General features: G+C 44.8%; 1 protein-coding gene across 1 annotated transcript; it reads right to left on the bottom strand.

The window, feature by feature from the left end:
* Window positions 1-7,495: 7,495 nt before the first annotated feature.
* HOXB1 (homeobox B1) lies at window positions 7,496-9,249 on the bottom strand. The gene is made up of 2 exons (XM_050934844.1): window positions 8,637-9,249; window positions 7,496-7,929 (listed from the first exon to the last, which is right to left on the bottom strand). The coding sequence occupies exons 1-2, from the start codon at window positions 9,247-9,249 to the stop codon at window positions 7,604-7,606; spliced, it is 939 nt and encodes a 312-aa protein (XP_050790801.1). The 3' UTR covers window positions 7,496-7,603.
* Window positions 9,250-18,119: the final 8,870 nt, after the last annotated feature.

Below are 18,119 nucleotides of genomic sequence, written 5' to 3'. Positions count from 1 at the left end.
TCTACTGTCGAGGCAAGTCTTCATTAGATTTTGGATCAGGCTCTTGGCGGGAAAAAACCCATCCCTCCTCCACAGCCATGTATGCAGCACAAAAAACAGGTATCTCCTCCACCCTAAGACAACCGAGCTACCAAGAACAACTGTAAAACTTTCCAGTTGAAAAGCAGAGCCCTCCAAAAGACATACACATTGACAATCTCAGCATCACCCAATCTGCAGTTCCAGGGCAAATTGTTTCCAGTTTCTCTACTTTGTCCTCTTAATTTGCATCATATTAATGGAAGGGTCCTGTAGTGGAATCCAATAGCAACTTTCCCCTCTTTTGCAGGGGAGGGGAGAGGGGATAATGACCTCACAGTGGTCAGTGTGTGCATATGGTTGTGATGTTGCTTGCTTTATTTTATTTTTTTCCTCTTTTTTCCCCCTCTTAGATGGATCTCTCTTGTGGAATAAATTTTCTGAGTGAATTCCCAACTTCCAAGATGGGTGTGATCCAAAGTTCATCTTAACACTAGTATCTAACCTTTATTATTTCTGCTTACACTGACCCCGCTGAAGCCTCAAAATGAGTAGCCACATTTTCAAAACATCTCAGGATGCTGGGTGCCCAGCTCCTTTGAAAATCTAGACCCAAGTGTCACCATGCAAATAGCTTTTTTGAAAATCTGGCCTTGTGTCAAAATTTTCAAAAGCATCTAAGTCTCATTCTCAAAATTAGCTCAGGCACCTAGGCTCCTCACTATCCTTCCAGGTCAATAGGACTTAGGCTCCTAAGAAGCCTACGTGACTTTTGAAAATAGGATCCCAATGGTATGTCTCTTCTGCATAGGGTGACCAGACAGCAAGTGTGAAAAATCAGGACAGGGAGTGGGGGGTAATAAGAAAAAGCCCCCAAAATCAGGACTGTCCCTATAAAATTGGGACATCTGGTCACCCTACTTCTGCACCTGGGAGTGAATTTCCAACCCCAGCAGATGGACCCCAGTTAGTGAGGCATGGGCTTAGGTACTTTTGAAAATTTTACACTTGAGCTCTTCGGAAAATTTGGCCCCACAAAGCAATGAGGTTCTGAACAGCCCAGAAATGTTCCTTCTATCTCTTTTTTATTTTTATACCCCCTAAGTTTGATTTATTGTCCAGAATGTTTCTTCATACCAAAAGATTAAAAAAAAATTTGACAAGGGTTGAAATTTGTCATGACACAAAGTTATATTACCTTTTGCTGCTTCAGTCAGAAAATATTCTGCTTGAAATCAACTCCGGTTTTAAGTTAAAAAAATTCTCCTTTTCCTCCCACAGAAATAGATATGTTTTATTAAGTTTGCAAGATTACACCTCCTGTATCTTACCGACTTCCAGGCATGGTTAATGTTCATGAACTATTCTCGCCTTCCCTGAAGGCTTGACCTCTGCTCTGCGCATTGAAAGCCAACCCCGGCTATGCTTGGTGTTCTCTTCTTACCAGCCAGTGCTTTTCTTTTTTAACCCGAAATAATTTTTCAAAGCAGACTTCTTGCCTGGAGTGCTGAGTGCTGGGCCTTGCAAGGCTCTAGTGGGGCACAGAGACCCAGGCTTGACCTCATCTCTGGTCCTCAGGACAGCCTGGGCCCATCCTTTGGTGAATTCATTTCAGGCTGAACTTTCTGTGAACCTGGGCCTGAGGGGAAGGGGAGCCGGCAGGGCAAGGCTGATGGAGGAAAGCTCTGGGCAAACCTATCAGCCTGAGTAAATATTGAACAAGTCCATGTGAAGACTGGAGCTGAAATGAAGCTGTCAGGCCATGTAAACTGAAAGGATAGGTGAGGCCTCTGAAGAGTAAGAGGACGTTTTGTATACTTCTTCAGTTGTGTCCCCTCCTCCTGAGCTGACTCCCCAGGCTCCATCTCACCTGCCTCAAAGAGTGAAGCAACCTTGAAAATGATCAGCTGTAGGGCTTTTTTTGTTTTGTTTTTGAGTGGGGAAGGCTAAGGAGGGCCCCAAGGGGGCCCCAAGCTTACACCCAGGGGTTATGACATAAGTGCCAAGGCCCCTGTCCTGCATGTTTTACCACAGGTGAGACCCTAAACCTCTTGAGGGCAGGGACCGTATTTTTCGTTATATGTGTACAGTGCCCAGCACAATAGGGCAATGATCTTTGATTGCAGTCCCTAGGCCCCATTAGAACACAACTTGTTTGTTCATAGATTTGCTTATGTAACATGAATGGGACAGGTACCAGATACCTTTACATTGAATAGCATCTTACTGAAGGATAAGAGACTACTTGTGAACATAGGGCTGGATTCTGCAAAAAGATCTGCTCAGGTACACCAGTAAGCCTGCAGGGAGCCATCAGTGCTGAAAGTAGGGGGTTGCCACACCCCATGGCTTGAAGTGGTTTTCATTATATACAGGGTTCACAGTTTGGTTCAACCACTCTCAGCAACCTTACTATAAAAATTGTTCCAGCGTCCTTTCAGGAGCCCAGTTTACTCCAGGACCTAGCCCTAAGGTATTATCCAACATGAATGAGAATATCCGAATTTGGCTCACAGTCAAAGTCTGGGGAAATAGGGATGGTTGCACATTCCTTCAAATTGGTCTCACCCAGAGCCACTCTACCCTGTATTATTTTCTTAGTGTGATTTGAACTGGTGCTTCTATAGCCTGGGAAATTTCCCACAATCTGGGAATCTGTGAGTAAAATTTTTTGAATGAAAAATTCCCAATTTTCCCAAGTTGAAACATTTTACTCACACATCTCCAGGTTCTGGGAAATTTCCCAGGCTATAGAAGCACAGTAAAAAAACTTTATCTGGGAATTTTTCACCAGATTTGGGAAATTTTTAGCACTAGGTTGGGAAAAGTTGGCATCACGATATAGAAGCACTGACTTGAATCTGTTTGTATTAAAAGGATTAAGGAAAAGTAAGTGGGCTGCTTTAGGCTTCAGTTCAGCAAAGCACTTAAGCAGATGCTTACCTTTGAGCATGTAGGCAGTGTTGTTGTAGCCCTGTTGGTCCCAGGATATTAGAGAGTTTGTTAGTTTCCCAGACCTGAAGAGCTCTGTGTAAGCTCCAAAGCTTCTCTCTCTCTCTCACCAGCTGAAGTTGGTCCAATAAAAGATATTACCTCATCCACCTTGACTCTATGATCATGTAGGTTCACCCTTATTTAGCAAAGCACAGAGTTAACTGTGAGAACCTGGACAATCCATTGACTTCAGTGGCATACTTCAAGTTTAATTAAGCATATGCTTAAGTGCTTTACTGAATAAGGATGATTACTCACATTCTCAGGGATGGGCTCCTTGCTGAATCAGGGTGCTGCTGAATCACTTACACAAAGTGAAATTCAACTAGAGATCAACTCTGATTTGCTTCATTTTGCAAAGAAAGAATTTGTGTTCCTTCTAGCTGCAACCCCCCGCCCCGTTTGTTTTTGCTGTGTGAAATACGAGAGCTGGATAAACATGAAACTACTCACAACTTTCATCTTCTCCACATTTTAAGGGCATCAGAGGCTTTGCATTAGGAAAGATATTTCTTTTTCCAGTCCCATAGTACCGTTATTTAGTCGTTTCCCCAGGCAGCGTAGTGCTTCAGAGGATTTTCACACCTCCAGCCCCGATCAGCTCTGGGGAGAAAGTTAATAACAGAGCGAAATGGAGTTGAAAGTAAGAAAATCTTCTGGTTTCTTTTCTTTTCTTTCTTTCTTTTTTTAAAAAAAATAGAATGTGCTCTTCTGAGATCAAAAGGCCTCATATAGTGAGAACAAACGCTTTAGGGAGAGAAGAAAAATTTCACACCAAGGGGTAAGGAACACATGGCCCTGAAATATCTGCCAAGAAGGGCCAGGACTCCTGGCCTTCTCCCCAGGTCTGTTATCTGTGAGCATGGCTAGAAGACAGGAGTCTGTTCAATATCCCTTGCCTAACATCTCCTCCTCTCGCAGAAGAGACGTATCTCAAACAAGGCTATTGTCATAAATAATTTACAAGAATTTCTAAACTGGGAAATGTCCTCTTCCTTTGGGATATTAAAAGAATAAATCTCCATTATGTAGATAGACAGACAGATAGACAGATGTGTGTGCTTATATGTTACATATATATGTTTGCATTGACATTGGAGTGATTTTCCTGCTCAGGAAAAATATCATACCAGATGCTCCAGAGATAAATAGATAAATGTGAGATATGTGAGTGTATATATAGATACATATCTTTGTATATCCGTCAATCATATACATACACATATATCTAATAAACTATACACATACATGTATGTACAAATACAGATAAGATAAATCCATCCATATATGTATAGATATGCATGCAATGTTACATGTATGTTTATCTATAAACATGTATTTATATGAAATGTATGTAATTTAATATCTATAATAGCATGTACACATATATGAGTGTCTGTGTATAGAGAGAGAGATACAGAGACTTTCTTTCTTTCTACCAACTAACTAATTCACCAAGTTGGTATTTTTGCAATGTTTTGTAGTTCACAGCCGTGAGTTTCTGTCTGTTAACTTCCAGAAAAACAAGAGGAAGTGTGAGAAATCTGAGGGGGGAGGGACACGAAAGAAAGTGTCTGGTGATTTTTTTAAAAGCCAGTGTGAGAATGAAGGATGAAATTGAGGCGGGGGAGAGAGATGAAACGAACCCTCTCATAGATGGGAACAGGTCGGAAAGGGTTTACATATGTAAGGGTGCATCAACACAGGCGCTGCGGCCCCTTCCGGGGTCTGCCTTTGAGTTTTAAATGCGAGCTTTCTAGGCTTTTGTAGTGCCCGACATCGTGACATATCAGTAACCTCCTGTCCTTTCTGCTCAGCTCCACCCGCCTTCCCATCATGGACAGGACCCCGAGCTCGCCCAACTCTGATCCAGTGGAAACGGCTAACGTCCATTCTCACCTGTCAGCCTTGGGCAAATGGGACTCATCCCTTTACATCTTCCATTAGAAACAGATGCAAGAGACGCGGGACTTCTCTCTGGTGGAAATGCCCCAACATTATGACGAGTAAGACCCGGCTTTAACTGGACACTTTCAAAGAAAGTTTCCTTCAGTCAAATGGGTTATCAAAGCATTCAACCCTTTTCTTTCTTTCTTTCTTTCTTTCTTTCTTTCTTTCTTTCTTTCTTTCTTTCTTTCTTTCTTTCTTTCTTTCTTTCTTTCTTTCTCTCTAAACGTTTCCCTGTCAAAGGAGATGATATGCAAGTTATTACTTTTAGAAAAAAGCCTTCTCTTTTAAGCTATTGTATTCCTTTCCCAGCCCTGTCCTAGACTAACTGCACCTCCGAAAACTTTTTTTAGCGCTCATACAAGCTGTGTTCCCCACGATCCCCGTTAGAAAGGGGAGAAGAGGGTGGTTACACAGCCTGGGGGGGTTTCCTTAGAACCCTCCGATGATCTGGGCCCAGTTCTTTAAAACAGCATTGAGCAGCGTTTAAGACATCGATATAGGCAAATCCATATATTTAATTTACAACAGGTACTTTGGTAAGTTGCTTTCCCCCCTACCTCAAAAATAAAGAGGGTTTGCAAATTTCAGCTGAGGCCAGGACAATAGATTCTCCAGGCAGCCTCTCTGTTTACTTGTTTAGAAATCCCAGAGGCGTTTCGAGGTAAAAAGGTCAGAGCTAAAGGGCCTCTTCCCCCTCCCCCACCTTCTCTCCCCCCCCCCCCCACAACCTCTCATCCTCCAAAAAATATTAAGATTATAGAATAAAGTGTCCGATCTTGCGCTCAGTGACTTCAACGGGAAATGTGTCATCGCCTGGTGGAATCAGGCTCCAGCCCCCAGAGGTGATGCAGTAATTATTACTGTTTTTCATTTGGAGAGCAATCATTCCTCAGTCGGTGTCTCCATTTGGGGGCGAGCAGAGGAAGGGGAAAATACCCCTCTTGACCTTACTTTTAAAGCCACTGGATTCGCTTTAGAGCATGTTTTCAATAACCCAGAAACCCTCTTTATTTAAATATTACACCCTCCCACACACTGTTCATTGCAATGGATGCTTCTATTTCAAGATCATGGGTATAGTATAGTTCCTGAAACGTGTATGCTTAAATGAGAGAGAGAGGGAGAGAGAGAATCCTATTCATTTTAGAGATCATTCACTGGTTAAATACAACTTGGTTTTTTTAAATCACTAGTTCTAAGTGGCTAGAGGAGAAGCTGATTGCTTGATGCCAAACGCCTCCACTTGAAGTTAAGCGATCCGCTTTGCAGGTCCCCAATACACTAGCGTTAACTTTTGCCCTTAGAAGCCGTAAAAAGGTGTCTACGGGGCCCGATCCTGCATCTGTCGAAGCCAAGGGGAGATTTGCCATTTGATCTAAAACCGAAGCAGGATCGGGCCTGTCGTTGGAAAGACTGAGCGGCGTTAAGAAACCTTCCACCCTCCGCCTCCCCGTCCCATCACACTCAGCCCACTGGCGGGGCGTGAGAAATTTCCATGTAACTAACAACCAGGAGGACTAGACTCTGAAAAATTAAACTTTATTAGACTGAGGTAGTTGAATGTCAGAATACAGAAGGGGGGAGGGGAAACCCCGATAGGCTTTTTTCTAATGTAATTTTCTCCTTAAAACGAAACAAAACAAACAAACTACACGTTCTTAATGCTGGTCTATGCAAAAGTTTCTCGGAGGGGGGCGATAATTACACTGTATTTTCCATTATTAAACAGAGTTTCACTCGGGCTCAGAGAAAGGAGGGGAGGGATGCTACTTTCCTTAAAGAGTTCAGGCTATCACAATAGACAATAAATATCATTTGAGTCCAGCAGTGTAACCGAACGGTCAATATCTGGTTCCGCTAAGCATGGCACACTCGCTAACAAAATCACCCCCCAAAAGTACCCAGAGGTCAGACTTTTCCAATATTATTTTTTTGTGTGGCTGGCAGCATCCAAACTCCATGCAAATTAAAAAAAAAAAAAAAAAGCCCAAACACACGAAACATTTGAACAGCACGGAAAGCCGCGATAGTGCAAAACGAGGGGAAAGGTTTGTGTTCTTTTCTCAAAGGCCTCTGGCTTATTAATAGGGCAAGTCTCACTCCAAGATATACAAAGTTTAAAAGTGGGGGTGGGGAGGAAAACACTTTTTACAATCTTGTGGGAAGAAAGGACACGAGGGAAAAATAATTACATCAAGCAACGAATTCTTACAGCTCAAAGTCATTGTGCACATTGTGGGGTGTGGGTTGTTTGTTTGTTTTTTTTTGGAATGGAAATAATTAAATTCGTTTCAAAAGTTTCTCTGGTTGAAAGTGCAATCCCCAAACTTGGGGTGGAAACGTCCCTGAGACAAAAGGGTCTTGCCAGGAATGTAGGTTAAAGACACAGCCAGCCCCTCCTTTTTGGTGTGAACTGTTCCTACGGGACGGGCTCATGAAGTAAAAAGGAAGGACAGAGAAATGCAAGCAGGGGTGGAACCATCACAACTCCAGCAACGGGGCACCAGTCAGTGGAGTGGGGTATGGGCCGGGCTGGAGTGTGTGTATGGACGTGTGGGAGTGTACGTGGGCTGGGTATCCGTGCCTTGGCTCAGTTTGCAGGGAGAGGGCCTTATCCTTCCTGCGCCTTGAAGGGACCGTTTCAGGAGGAAACGGAGTTGGGAGAGGCCTCAGGTGAGGTGAAGTTGGACTGGTCCGAGGCTTCGCCCACTTCCTTAGCAGCCCTGGGGGCAGGAGCGGGGGCCAGGCCTTCCCTCTCCCGCTTTTTCTGCTTCATCCGCCGGTTCTGGAACCAGATCTTCACCTGGGTTTCGTTGAGTTCCAAGGTGGCGGCGATTTCCACTCGCCTGGCCCGGGTGAGGTACTTGTTAAAGTGAAACTCCTTCTCCAGCTCGGTCAGCTGCTTGGTGGTGAAGTTGGTCCGGATGGCGTTGGGGGGCCCGACCAGTCCATATTCAGACACTTTAGCTGTTAAGGAGCAAACACACAGGAAGCAGCAGCAAAGCGTAACGCGTTAAAGCAGTGGGGAGGGCTGACACATGATAAGCGAGGCTCTCTCCAGCCATCCATCACCCAGCCACACTCACCACTTCAGCATCCGGGCCAGTTTCTCGCCCTTAGCTCCATCCACTGCAGGGCCCGAGCGCTCTCTGTACCTGCACGGGTCCCTCCAGCACCGGAAGGCTCCCATCTGAGATGAACAGCTCACCTGCTCTCTTCCAAATAGTCCGCTTTTGCGAGTCACTGTTTTCTCAGTTCGCTGGAAACTTTCATGGAACTGTCAAGATGGGGGAGGGAGGGAGGGAGGCTGGGATTCAAGGGGGGTTCTAGGGAAGGAAGCTGAACAATAGGGGAGTGGAAGGGGATAATCTGGAGGGGCCGGAAGCCACTAGCATTCCCTACTTACGGCAAGATTTAAATCGCTCCGGGCCTAGCACAGAAATTCAGCAGCCCTACATCACTCCAGCAGAATGCGCAGCTTTCAGGACCTCTGTCTACCTCTCCTGCAGCCATGATGTTGATCTGTTCCATTCTCTCTTGAGCTCCTGACTTGTGACTTTGGAGGGGGACAAGCTCTCTCTCACAGCCAACCCACAAAAGATTTCTTCCCTCACCTCTCTTTCCACACACACACACACACACAAATAAAACCATCGCCAAGTTGTCAAACTCACCTGTTTTGGGAGGATTCCTCTTCACTTTCATCCAGTCGAAGGTCTGTGTGAGGCTGGCGGTGGGGCAGAGCTCAGAGGGGCAGGCGTGATCTTTGTCCTCGTTTAAAGCAGACGAAAGGTGGCTGTAAGCTCCCTGCAAGTAGCCTTGCTGCTCCTGGCCATAGGGGTGGTGTTGGTACTGTCCAGACCCTGACACAGCGGAGCAGTAGCCGTCTGACCCAGAGCTGAGGTTAGATCCAGCGGGGGCAGATTGGAAATACACGCCATCCGTTTCCTGCTGGCTGAGGTAGAACTGGTGATGCCCGTAGCTGGGATTGCAGGCTTGGGGCGGGTACCCTGCTGAGGCAGAGCCCGAGAAGGGGAGGCCAAGCCCTGAAGGGTGGGGGTGATGGTAGCCTGGGTTCGGCTGAGCAGGATGGCTGGGCACCGTAGCGCTCCCTGCTACTACAAAGCGTCCGTCTCCATTATAACTGTCACTGCTGGGTGTACCTGAGCAAGCAGGGAAGGAGGTTGCCCCTTGCTCTAAATGATGGTAGCCCTTGGGTGAGTAGGCGCTCGTCCCACGGTTACAAATTGCATACTCTAAGAAAGAGTTCATCCTAGTATTGTCCATCTGCCAGTGATGGAGGAGGGTCAACCTGTTTTGGGGGGATTTCGCCTGCCCTACAACCTTTAGATAGTATGTCAAAGCTGTAAAACTTCCATCCATGGATCGCTAGCCTTCGAACCCCCAGAGCCTTCCCAAAGGGGGGGAGTTGTGGGGTGGGACCACGTGGTTCGCCACGAATCCAATGAGCAAAGACCTCCTGAAGTTTGTCAGATATCTGCGCTCATCCATCAAGCCCCTGGCATTTGCATGACAAAGGAACTTCAATCAAACCCTGCCCATCAATCTGATAACAACACGTATATGTCAAAATCTTTCCTCAAAGACTTTAAAAGAGAGATGGGAGTGGGGGGTGGGGAGCAGAGAGTTAGAATTATTCAATACTGTTTTAAGTGTTAAAAAGGCCCTCACATTATAAGATGTGACCAACTTCTTCAGAACTTCTTCCCCCAAATAAAAAGTTTTTTTCCCCCAACTCCAGTTCAATGTGAGACAGAGGCAGAGGTAGGGAGGTTTCACTACTTTTTCAACTATAAATATGCTCTTCTCTTCCTTTTAAAACGTCCTCTGCAAAGTGGTACGAACGTGTTTGGAGTTTGCTTGGATGAAAAGGCTAAAAAAAACCAAACCAAACCCAGCTGTACTTTCATCTTACTACCCTAGCTTTGTGTCCAGAACCAGTGTGGGTAAAAGCTATTTAATTCAATCAATATTCTAATGAGCCGATGAAATAAACTTTGAAAGACAGAATGTCTTTGGAGGAACACCACAGTGCACGGTATAATAAAATGAAGAATGGGATTGAAAATATTTATCTATCTAATCATAGAAAAGGAGAAAGAACAGGAGTACTTGTGGCACCTTAGAGACTAACAAATTTATTTCAGCATGAGCTTTCGTGAGCTACAGCTCACTACTTCTGGGAAGTTTCTTTTGAAAGCGTTTAATAAATGCCAGGATTTTCAGCTGCTTTTTTTTTTCAGTTACAAACATAATTTGGTCTCTTTCTGATTCATTTATTATATCGAGGTCTTCTTGTGGCACCGTCCAAATTGTGGGTAGGTACAAAGAGAAAGAAACTGAAGTCAGACTTACCACTCCACTGTTAATATAATGGAAACAGAGGTAGGCAACATTTATTTACTTGTTAGCACATGGGAGACAAGAACATCTAACAATATGACGCCCACAGTCATTTGTTACTTGTCAGGATATTTACTGGTTACTCAGCCCTTAAGAAGAAGCAGGAGTTTTTTAGGCCAAAAGTTCACTTTAAGACATATATACAAGTTCTTTAGTCCAGAGGTTTGGCTGATGCAACACTTTTGGAAACAGGGACACTTTTGTTACAGAAACAGGGATAGATGTGACCAGAGCAGGGTCCCTTTTCCTTTAAAGCCTCCAAAGAGAAACTGAATGTTTTAGCTAGTTATATTTCTCCTGATGAACTAATGGACTTATGAAAAAGTTTCCTACATCACCTGATTTCTGTTCTTGAATACTATTCATAACGAGGTATCAGTTAGGCAGATTCTTTGAGTTACACGTGTACTGTGGTGTTTAGAACATCCGACTTTGAATAACACATAGGTAAACTAATGATCAAAACCCAAGACAATTAACATATGATTCTTTTTGTAAATGAAATGCATGTTTAATTTAAAGCCAGGCGAGGTTTTTCTATATTATATAGTACTTATTTGGGGGTTGAGGCAGGGGGTGAGGAGGGAGAGGAAATTCATTTCTTATATTTAAATAATACTTAAAATAGATCACTCCTGGATTATTATTATTTTTAAAGAGTCAACATATTCCATCACTGAACCCCTTTTACACAACCGCTCTGATCATTTTCAATTCTCATCAAATAGAGCAAGTTTTATTCTATTTAAAATATAGAAACATTCGAGAGTTTCCCGGATTGCCTCAAGGAGCTCTCCCTATTGTAGCCATGTGGAGGGGAAGACAGGCTGTAGTCAGTATCCCCCCTACCCCAATGAAACCTCTATTAGTGAAAACCAAGCCAAGTTATCAGAGCTGAGAGTTGTACTTTTCCAGAGTTTGGTCGCTATGTCAGGTTAAGAGAAGACATTAAAAGGCGTTCTTAGTGCCATCAAGCAATGGCCATGAATAGCATAACACTTCCGGCCCTGGACACAAAAGAAAGCATTTAATTGGGGGGTTATTTTAAGAAAGAGGATCCTGAATCCTCTTTCCCCCCCTACCCCCACCCTTTGGAACTCTCTGGCCGTTCGCCATCTGCTCCACGCTGTTAGCCTAGGCCCTGTCACCCCCATAAGGATACATCACTGAGCTTTCTTCTTATCTGCTCTCTGGAACCCATGTGCCAAGTATTCACAGCGTCCCGGATAGATATCTGGGGCTAAGGGTGAGATCAAAGGCGCTGGGGTTAAAATAGCCCCGTCATAAGCTTTTATTTTGTTGTTGTTGCGGTAGTGGAAAAGCACCTTCCCCAGGGCCACAGTTTTCGATACTGTCTGTAACTCCAGTTCAGCGGCACCCCTCCACCTTCAAGTGGGATCCCATTGACTCGTGAAGGAAGGTGCTGGTCCGTACAAACTTATCAAAATCTCATCCCCATTGCGAGTAAAAAGTGGCTTGTGCATTTACACCAAATAGCAGCCAGGCCTGCATTGCAACTCCAAATCCGGGTCAATGGATCACGCGCAGTTATAGCGTGGGGCCTTCCAAATCGCCTACGTGACTTTCAGTGCGACTTGAGCTCCTAAATCGGTTTCCTTTTCCAGCCCCTCGCACCATTGCTGGTGGTTTTACATGTTACTTCGTTTTATTTTACCCAGTGGAGAAGATGAGGGCCCCACTTCAGGACAAGACCTTCAGCCCCATCAGAGAAAGGAGACAGCCGATCATTGGTAACTACCAAAAAATAAAAAAAATCTCTGGTGTCCGCAGGTCATATTATGGGCAGCTGCTTCTCGAGAGAAGGGAGCCTACAAAACTCGCTGAAACAACAGAATAATGGGGATCCCATCAGGGGAAAGCGGTTTAGTCCATCAAATCTCTGGTCCCCTTCCTTCTTTTCTTCCCCCAAATACTTAATTAGTCATTACCCTTTAATTATATGTATTGCTTCATTATATTACACAATATTAATTAATTATATTCTATTTATGTTTATTGCTTCATCTACCCCCTAAAGCACAACGACCGAGAGAGACTTTCAGATGCTGCTGGTTTTTCGCTGGGTGGAATTCAAACAAACAAACAAAAATTTGCTGGGGATTTTTGAGGCTGGGGGAGGGGCCGTTTTAATTCTTCTGTTCGTGGGGGAGGGGAAAGAGTCCAACCTCGCCAGGAGAATTGCTCATCGGTTGCTTGCACCGATTAGCGGCAAGTGACAAGAACGAGTGTATTAATTGCTGGCCTAGACTCCAGATCCTTTGTTATCTCCCTTTAAGCACTGAATATTCCATAGAAGAGGATCTCCTCCGCCCCAGCTGAATTTTGTACTCCTAATTTATGAATCCGGGCCACAAGGTATCATTTTTTCCCGGAGCTAATGACTAATCCTAACTATAGGCTTTATATGAGGTGACCGGTCTTGGGGGTTTCCCTTAGCACGCTCCAATGGTCCATCTCCAGCAGTGACCAATGCGGAATTCTTCAGTGGCGGACACTCCCTGTACCCCACACACACGCCTCCAGAAACACACTCGCGACGCATATAATTGCGTAACATTATGCTACGGGGCGCGCAGGAAGAGGCAGGGAAGTTCCTATCGCAGCCTCTTGGGCAGTTCATCGGTGATTATTCATCTGATGGGCTTCCCTTGTCGTAAACAACCGCAGCAGCTGCCCTGTAACGGCGTAGGAAAGAAATCCAGCCAGGGAGAACCATATAGTCCCCCCCACCCCCGGCCATGCCTATGATTTCCCAGGCTTTATGGGAGCCCTTAAAAAACCCTTGTTAACCTTGCTTCTTGCTTGCATATATGTACCTGCCCTTGGAAATGTCCACTACATGCATCCGAGAAAGTGGGTATTCACCCACGGAAGCTCATGCTCCAAAACGTCTCTTAGTCTATAAGGTGCCACAGCAGGACTCTTTGCTGCTTTTACAGATCCAGACTAACACGGCTACCCCTCTGATACTTGTCTAACAGGACATCCCCTAGGCACAAAAAGGGGTCCCATGGAACCTACTGGTGTTTTGATCTGAAAAGGGAAGGTTTCGCGCTCTTTCTTGAGCGATTGCTTGGTTTTAAACAGTTTGTTTGACATATTTGATACTGGAAGGAAAGACAGAAAGAAAGAAAGGGAAAATCTATAGCAAAGTCTTTTGTGGCGAGATCTTAACGGAAGTGGAGTGGGTCTTTTAGAGGTATCCATTTGAAAGAGGCTCTGCCATCGAAAGTTAAACATTTCCCAGGTTTCATGGCATTGAGACAGACTCTTTTATTTTGAAGATCAATATAAGGGTTAGCAGAGAAAGTTTGTTACCCCCGCCCCCAGGAAACGTCACGTCGGGCTTCTCCGTTATTTGATTCATAAGGAACAATGCTGATCAATCAGTAGCTTTCGGACATCCTTACAAAAATATTGGATTTGGCCTTTTTTTTTAAGAATTAGGTATTTTGTCAGTGATTTTTACAGCACCTCCTCTATTTGTGATATTTGGGTCCAAAAAGGAAGAGGGAGAGGGGGAAACCCACTTCAGAGGTTGCTATCCAAAGAAATATTGACGAGAACCTCTGAGCATCGCTGTTCCTAGATCCCGACCCCAGAACAAGGGCCATTGTGGTATTTAGTCTGACTTCCTCATAACACAGGCCAAAGCGCTCCTCCACAGTAATTCGGTTTTGAGCTAAAAAAAAAATCCAATCTTGATATAAAAATGGTCAGTGGTAGAGAATGGCACACAGCCGCGATGGTTCATTACCCTCCCAGATTGAAAATGATGCTCTGTTGTTGTGAGGGAAGAAGAAGGTACATTTTAATTCTTGCCTGTTGTGCTCCATAAAGCAACAAGTGTAGGATTGGGTATTAATTCAGACCAGGGGATTTCCAGGGAGACCGTGTTTGGGGCGATAAATAAATAATTGGAACTCCATTCTGTGTGTTGATAGCTCCTTGCAGCTGGGGTAAATGGACACAACTCTCCTTTGAGGACGCTGCAGTTTTCCTTTTTTTTCCCCACCAGCAGATAATTTGGAGCCTGGAGTTACGCATCTAAATCCATACTCAGGTACCTACATACAAGCGGACTCATTTTCAAAGGTGCTAAGTACATGCGAGTTAATGGGAGGTACAGGTGTCAACATTCCTGGGGAGAGGAAGAAGCCTCTTTGGTTCAGGTGCGTTAACTGTGGATTGAATTGGCTAAGGGTAGGCTTCAAAAAATGAATATGCCCCCCATTGTTGCTATTCGGAGCGTCAACTTGCTGAGTGGAGGATCTGAGCCAGAGGTGCCTGGCTATGTATTTCCGTTTCAAGAAAAAGTGTCAAGCCACGTGGATGAAAAGCTCTTCTCCATTGGCTGTTTGATCCAGCTCCATCTTTCTGTTGTGAGCCTGGATCCTTTTCAGAACTGAAAATCTGTGGACTCACAACGGCTGCCAAAACATCGGTTTGAATTTAGTCAGACGCCTTTAAAACTTTCCAGCTGGGTGAGAGTTAAGTGGCGAGGGGGGTAGATGGGTATCTGTGTTAATGGTTTCTTTTTACAACCTGTAGGAGAGACTCAGATGCTCAGACTGAGTCACGCATCCCTCATTAGGGACTAGACTGCAGTCCCCTGGAGAGAACAGGATTGGGACGCGGGAAACCTTCTCCTCTGCCACTGACGTTCTGGGTGACCTTTGGCGACTCACTTGCTCTTCCCGTGCCTCTGTTTCCCCTCCCTCTAGTAAATTGTAAAACGCGCAAAGGCAGGAGCATAGGGCATCTTGGTATGTGTTTGTGCAGTGCCCAGTACAATGGAGTCCGTAGGTAGTACTGGAATGGTGATCTTTGTGCCACCTTTACACTCATTGGTGAGCGCTTCCTCAGGACATGAATTAGTCCCTTCGGTTGGACCTCAGTGGGACAGCTCACCATTATGAGTAAGGGGAGCCCAATTTGCCCGGGAATTTAACAACACTCCTTGAGTTCAAAGCGATTTACACTAGCGCTCGGCATCTTGCAGAACAGGGTCCTATGAGCTTGTTCTCTTGAAACCAGACCTGCAATATGGATATTTCCTTTGGGGTTGGGGGCAGATAATAATGGATCCATCTATAAGTGCGAGACACATTCAACAGGGATTACCTGCCCTATCACATCGTTACTTTAAATAGTTTGTTTAGCTCAGATATAATCTCCTTTCATATTTTCACGGTCTTGTGGGAACGTATCAAAGAGAGGAAAAAGCGAACGGTTGGATTGGTCATATCGGTGCATGACATGAAAAGGGCGCAGTTGTGCAAAGGGATGCAATGGCTATTGCTTGCTAAGGAGCGCACAGGTCTTTAAACTGTCGAAGCCGTGGGCAAACCCTGCTGGTTTATTCCTGTGTGACCGTGGCACAGTCAAGAGGAAGAAATTGAGATGCCGGACACTCCCGATGCAATTTAAAACAATGCAGCGTTGCGTCCAGGATTGCAAGCAGATGTAACAGCAGAGACTGGTATTGTGGTGCACACAAACATAGATGTCTAATGATAGGGATATCTGGAGATAGCTTCCATGCAAGCTAAATAACGCGAGAGAAGTGATCTGCTCATGAGAGATTGTCTAGGCTTTGTTCAGATTCTGGTCTCAACAATTTTGAGGAAGTTTGGGAAAATTTCCCAAGATAAGGCAATGGGCTCGCCTTGTTCCACTTGTGGCAGCACATACCCGCCTCCTGGGATGCGCAGTTTAGTTCCTATTTTGTTTCCAGGGGCATTGTCCCCTGGTCCTTCCCATGACCATATTCGCTAGCTCAACATCTTCAGGGCCTCAAGTAGCTCTGTAGCAAACATATGCCCAGACTAGATCGGCACCAGATAAATATGACTTTAGCATCATTACAACACGTGTGAGCGCATCCTATTTACATATTTCCAGGTTAATAATCGCTAGTCAGTTGCGGTATTTGGACAACGATCAGGGGGCAGAATTTGCTTAATAGATGCCCTCCAGTTGCGGAGAACAGAAGGGTAAGGTTTCAAAAAACACATGCTCCGTTTGTTTGACATTTTGAAGAAGGTAAAGAATGGCTGGATTAATGATGAAGTCTTACAGTCATTCAATAACTTAGATTTTATTGAATATCGCCCTTCTTTCCTCCGACATTTCAGTCTTGCTAATTAGGACAAATAAGAACGGTGGCTGGGAAGGAGGATAATATCTGGCGAGGGTCCATTTATTAAGTCGCTTTCCGCTGGTGTGGAATTGATTTGTGACTGTGACTGGCAGGTTTTCTAGACCTGCAGCAACTTTGAGAAGTCATTATGATCTGCAGAAGGGCCATTGTTAGAGATTTGTATTGATAAGGTGTCAGTATTTGCATTGGCAAGCGTTTAGAGCTCCGTTCTCTCCTCCTCGGCCCTGCCTCACCTCCTCCCTGGTAGATGTTGGAAAGAACCCAGCCATCATCACAAAAACGCCACCCTGGGGAGAGGCCGCCTGCCCAACACAAGATGTCCCTTATTCTCTCCACCTCCCAAAGGGGGTGAGGGGAATCAGCGGAAGGATTGAGTTGCTTGGAGATCGCCCGTTGCATGAGGAGCAACCTTCTCTGGAGAGGCAAATGGGGAAAGGCACATAAAAGATACGGAGAAACGTGTTACCTCCTGCTTTGAAAATGGCTCAACTAATGGGTGTGTGTGTGTGCGCGCGCGCGCCTGCGCAAAAAATGCCTTTAGTGTTTTTTTAGATAAGGAAAACTACTCTGTATGTTGGATGTATCCATTTTCACTATGTTCAGCTGATATTGACTAGGTATAACGAATTCCTTAATATTCCCCTGCAAGACTGTATGCAGGATTGCGGGGGGGGGGGGGGCAAGAGGGGATGGGAAGAGATGTGAGGCGTTGGAACAAATGGCCCTTTGATAAACAGCGTCTGGCAGTGCCAGCCCTGTACTTGAGTGTGTTCCAGAAACTAGAGATATTAAATAAACTTAAAGATAATGAATAGCCTTCTGTGGTACTTTGGAAAGGCGCGTTCTGCCGGGACTTCAGGACTTTCAGAGCGGACAGGAGTGGCTAGTAGAGGAAGCTCATGGCATTAATAGGAGGGTCGGTGTTTTTACTGGTATGTATTTGTTGAGTAAGAGGTGGTCGAATATTTGAATTGCAATATAGTTCGATTTTCAGCATAAACATTTTCAGTCCCGCAGTAACATAGCGCAGCAGCAGCGTTTTCATTTAAAAATATAGCGGAGCATTGGTTCTGAAAAAGCGAAGTGCTGTTAGCATTAAGACTAAAACGTGGAGACTGGAAAGCACAATTCCCTGCTGTAATTGGCAGAAATGTCTGGGATTTTTTTTTCCTAACCGCAATTTCAAAACGTGTATCTTTCTTATCCAACTGTTTTAAGGTTGGCTAAATTTGAAATTCTTAACCACCCCCCCCATCGCCAAAGCAATGGGAGATGACAATGATATGTCTTCCTGCGCCTTTCTGATATGTGAGTTCTAGTAGTAAAATGAAGGCTAGCCAAATTCTTAAATCTTCGTCGAGAAGAGACACAGATCCGGCGGGGTAGAATGTTCTCTCTTTGTTGTACCAGAGAGAGAGAGAGAGAGAAATCCACCCTCCTCTATACTACAACTGCGTCGACAGAAGGGATTATTTACCTCCCTAGACTCCCACCCTTCCTTAGACCCTAAGAAATTGCACAATATAAATATAGCTTCTATCATGGCGGC

The sequence above is a fragment of the Gopherus flavomarginatus genome, chromosome 25 (assembly GCF_025201925.1).
Source record: "Gopherus flavomarginatus isolate rGopFla2 chromosome 25, rGopFla2.mat.asm, whole genome shotgun sequence".
Lineage (NCBI taxonomy): Eukaryota > Metazoa > Chordata > Testudines > Testudinidae > Gopherus > Gopherus flavomarginatus.
This window is presented reverse-complemented; position numbering and strand designations above follow the sequence as displayed.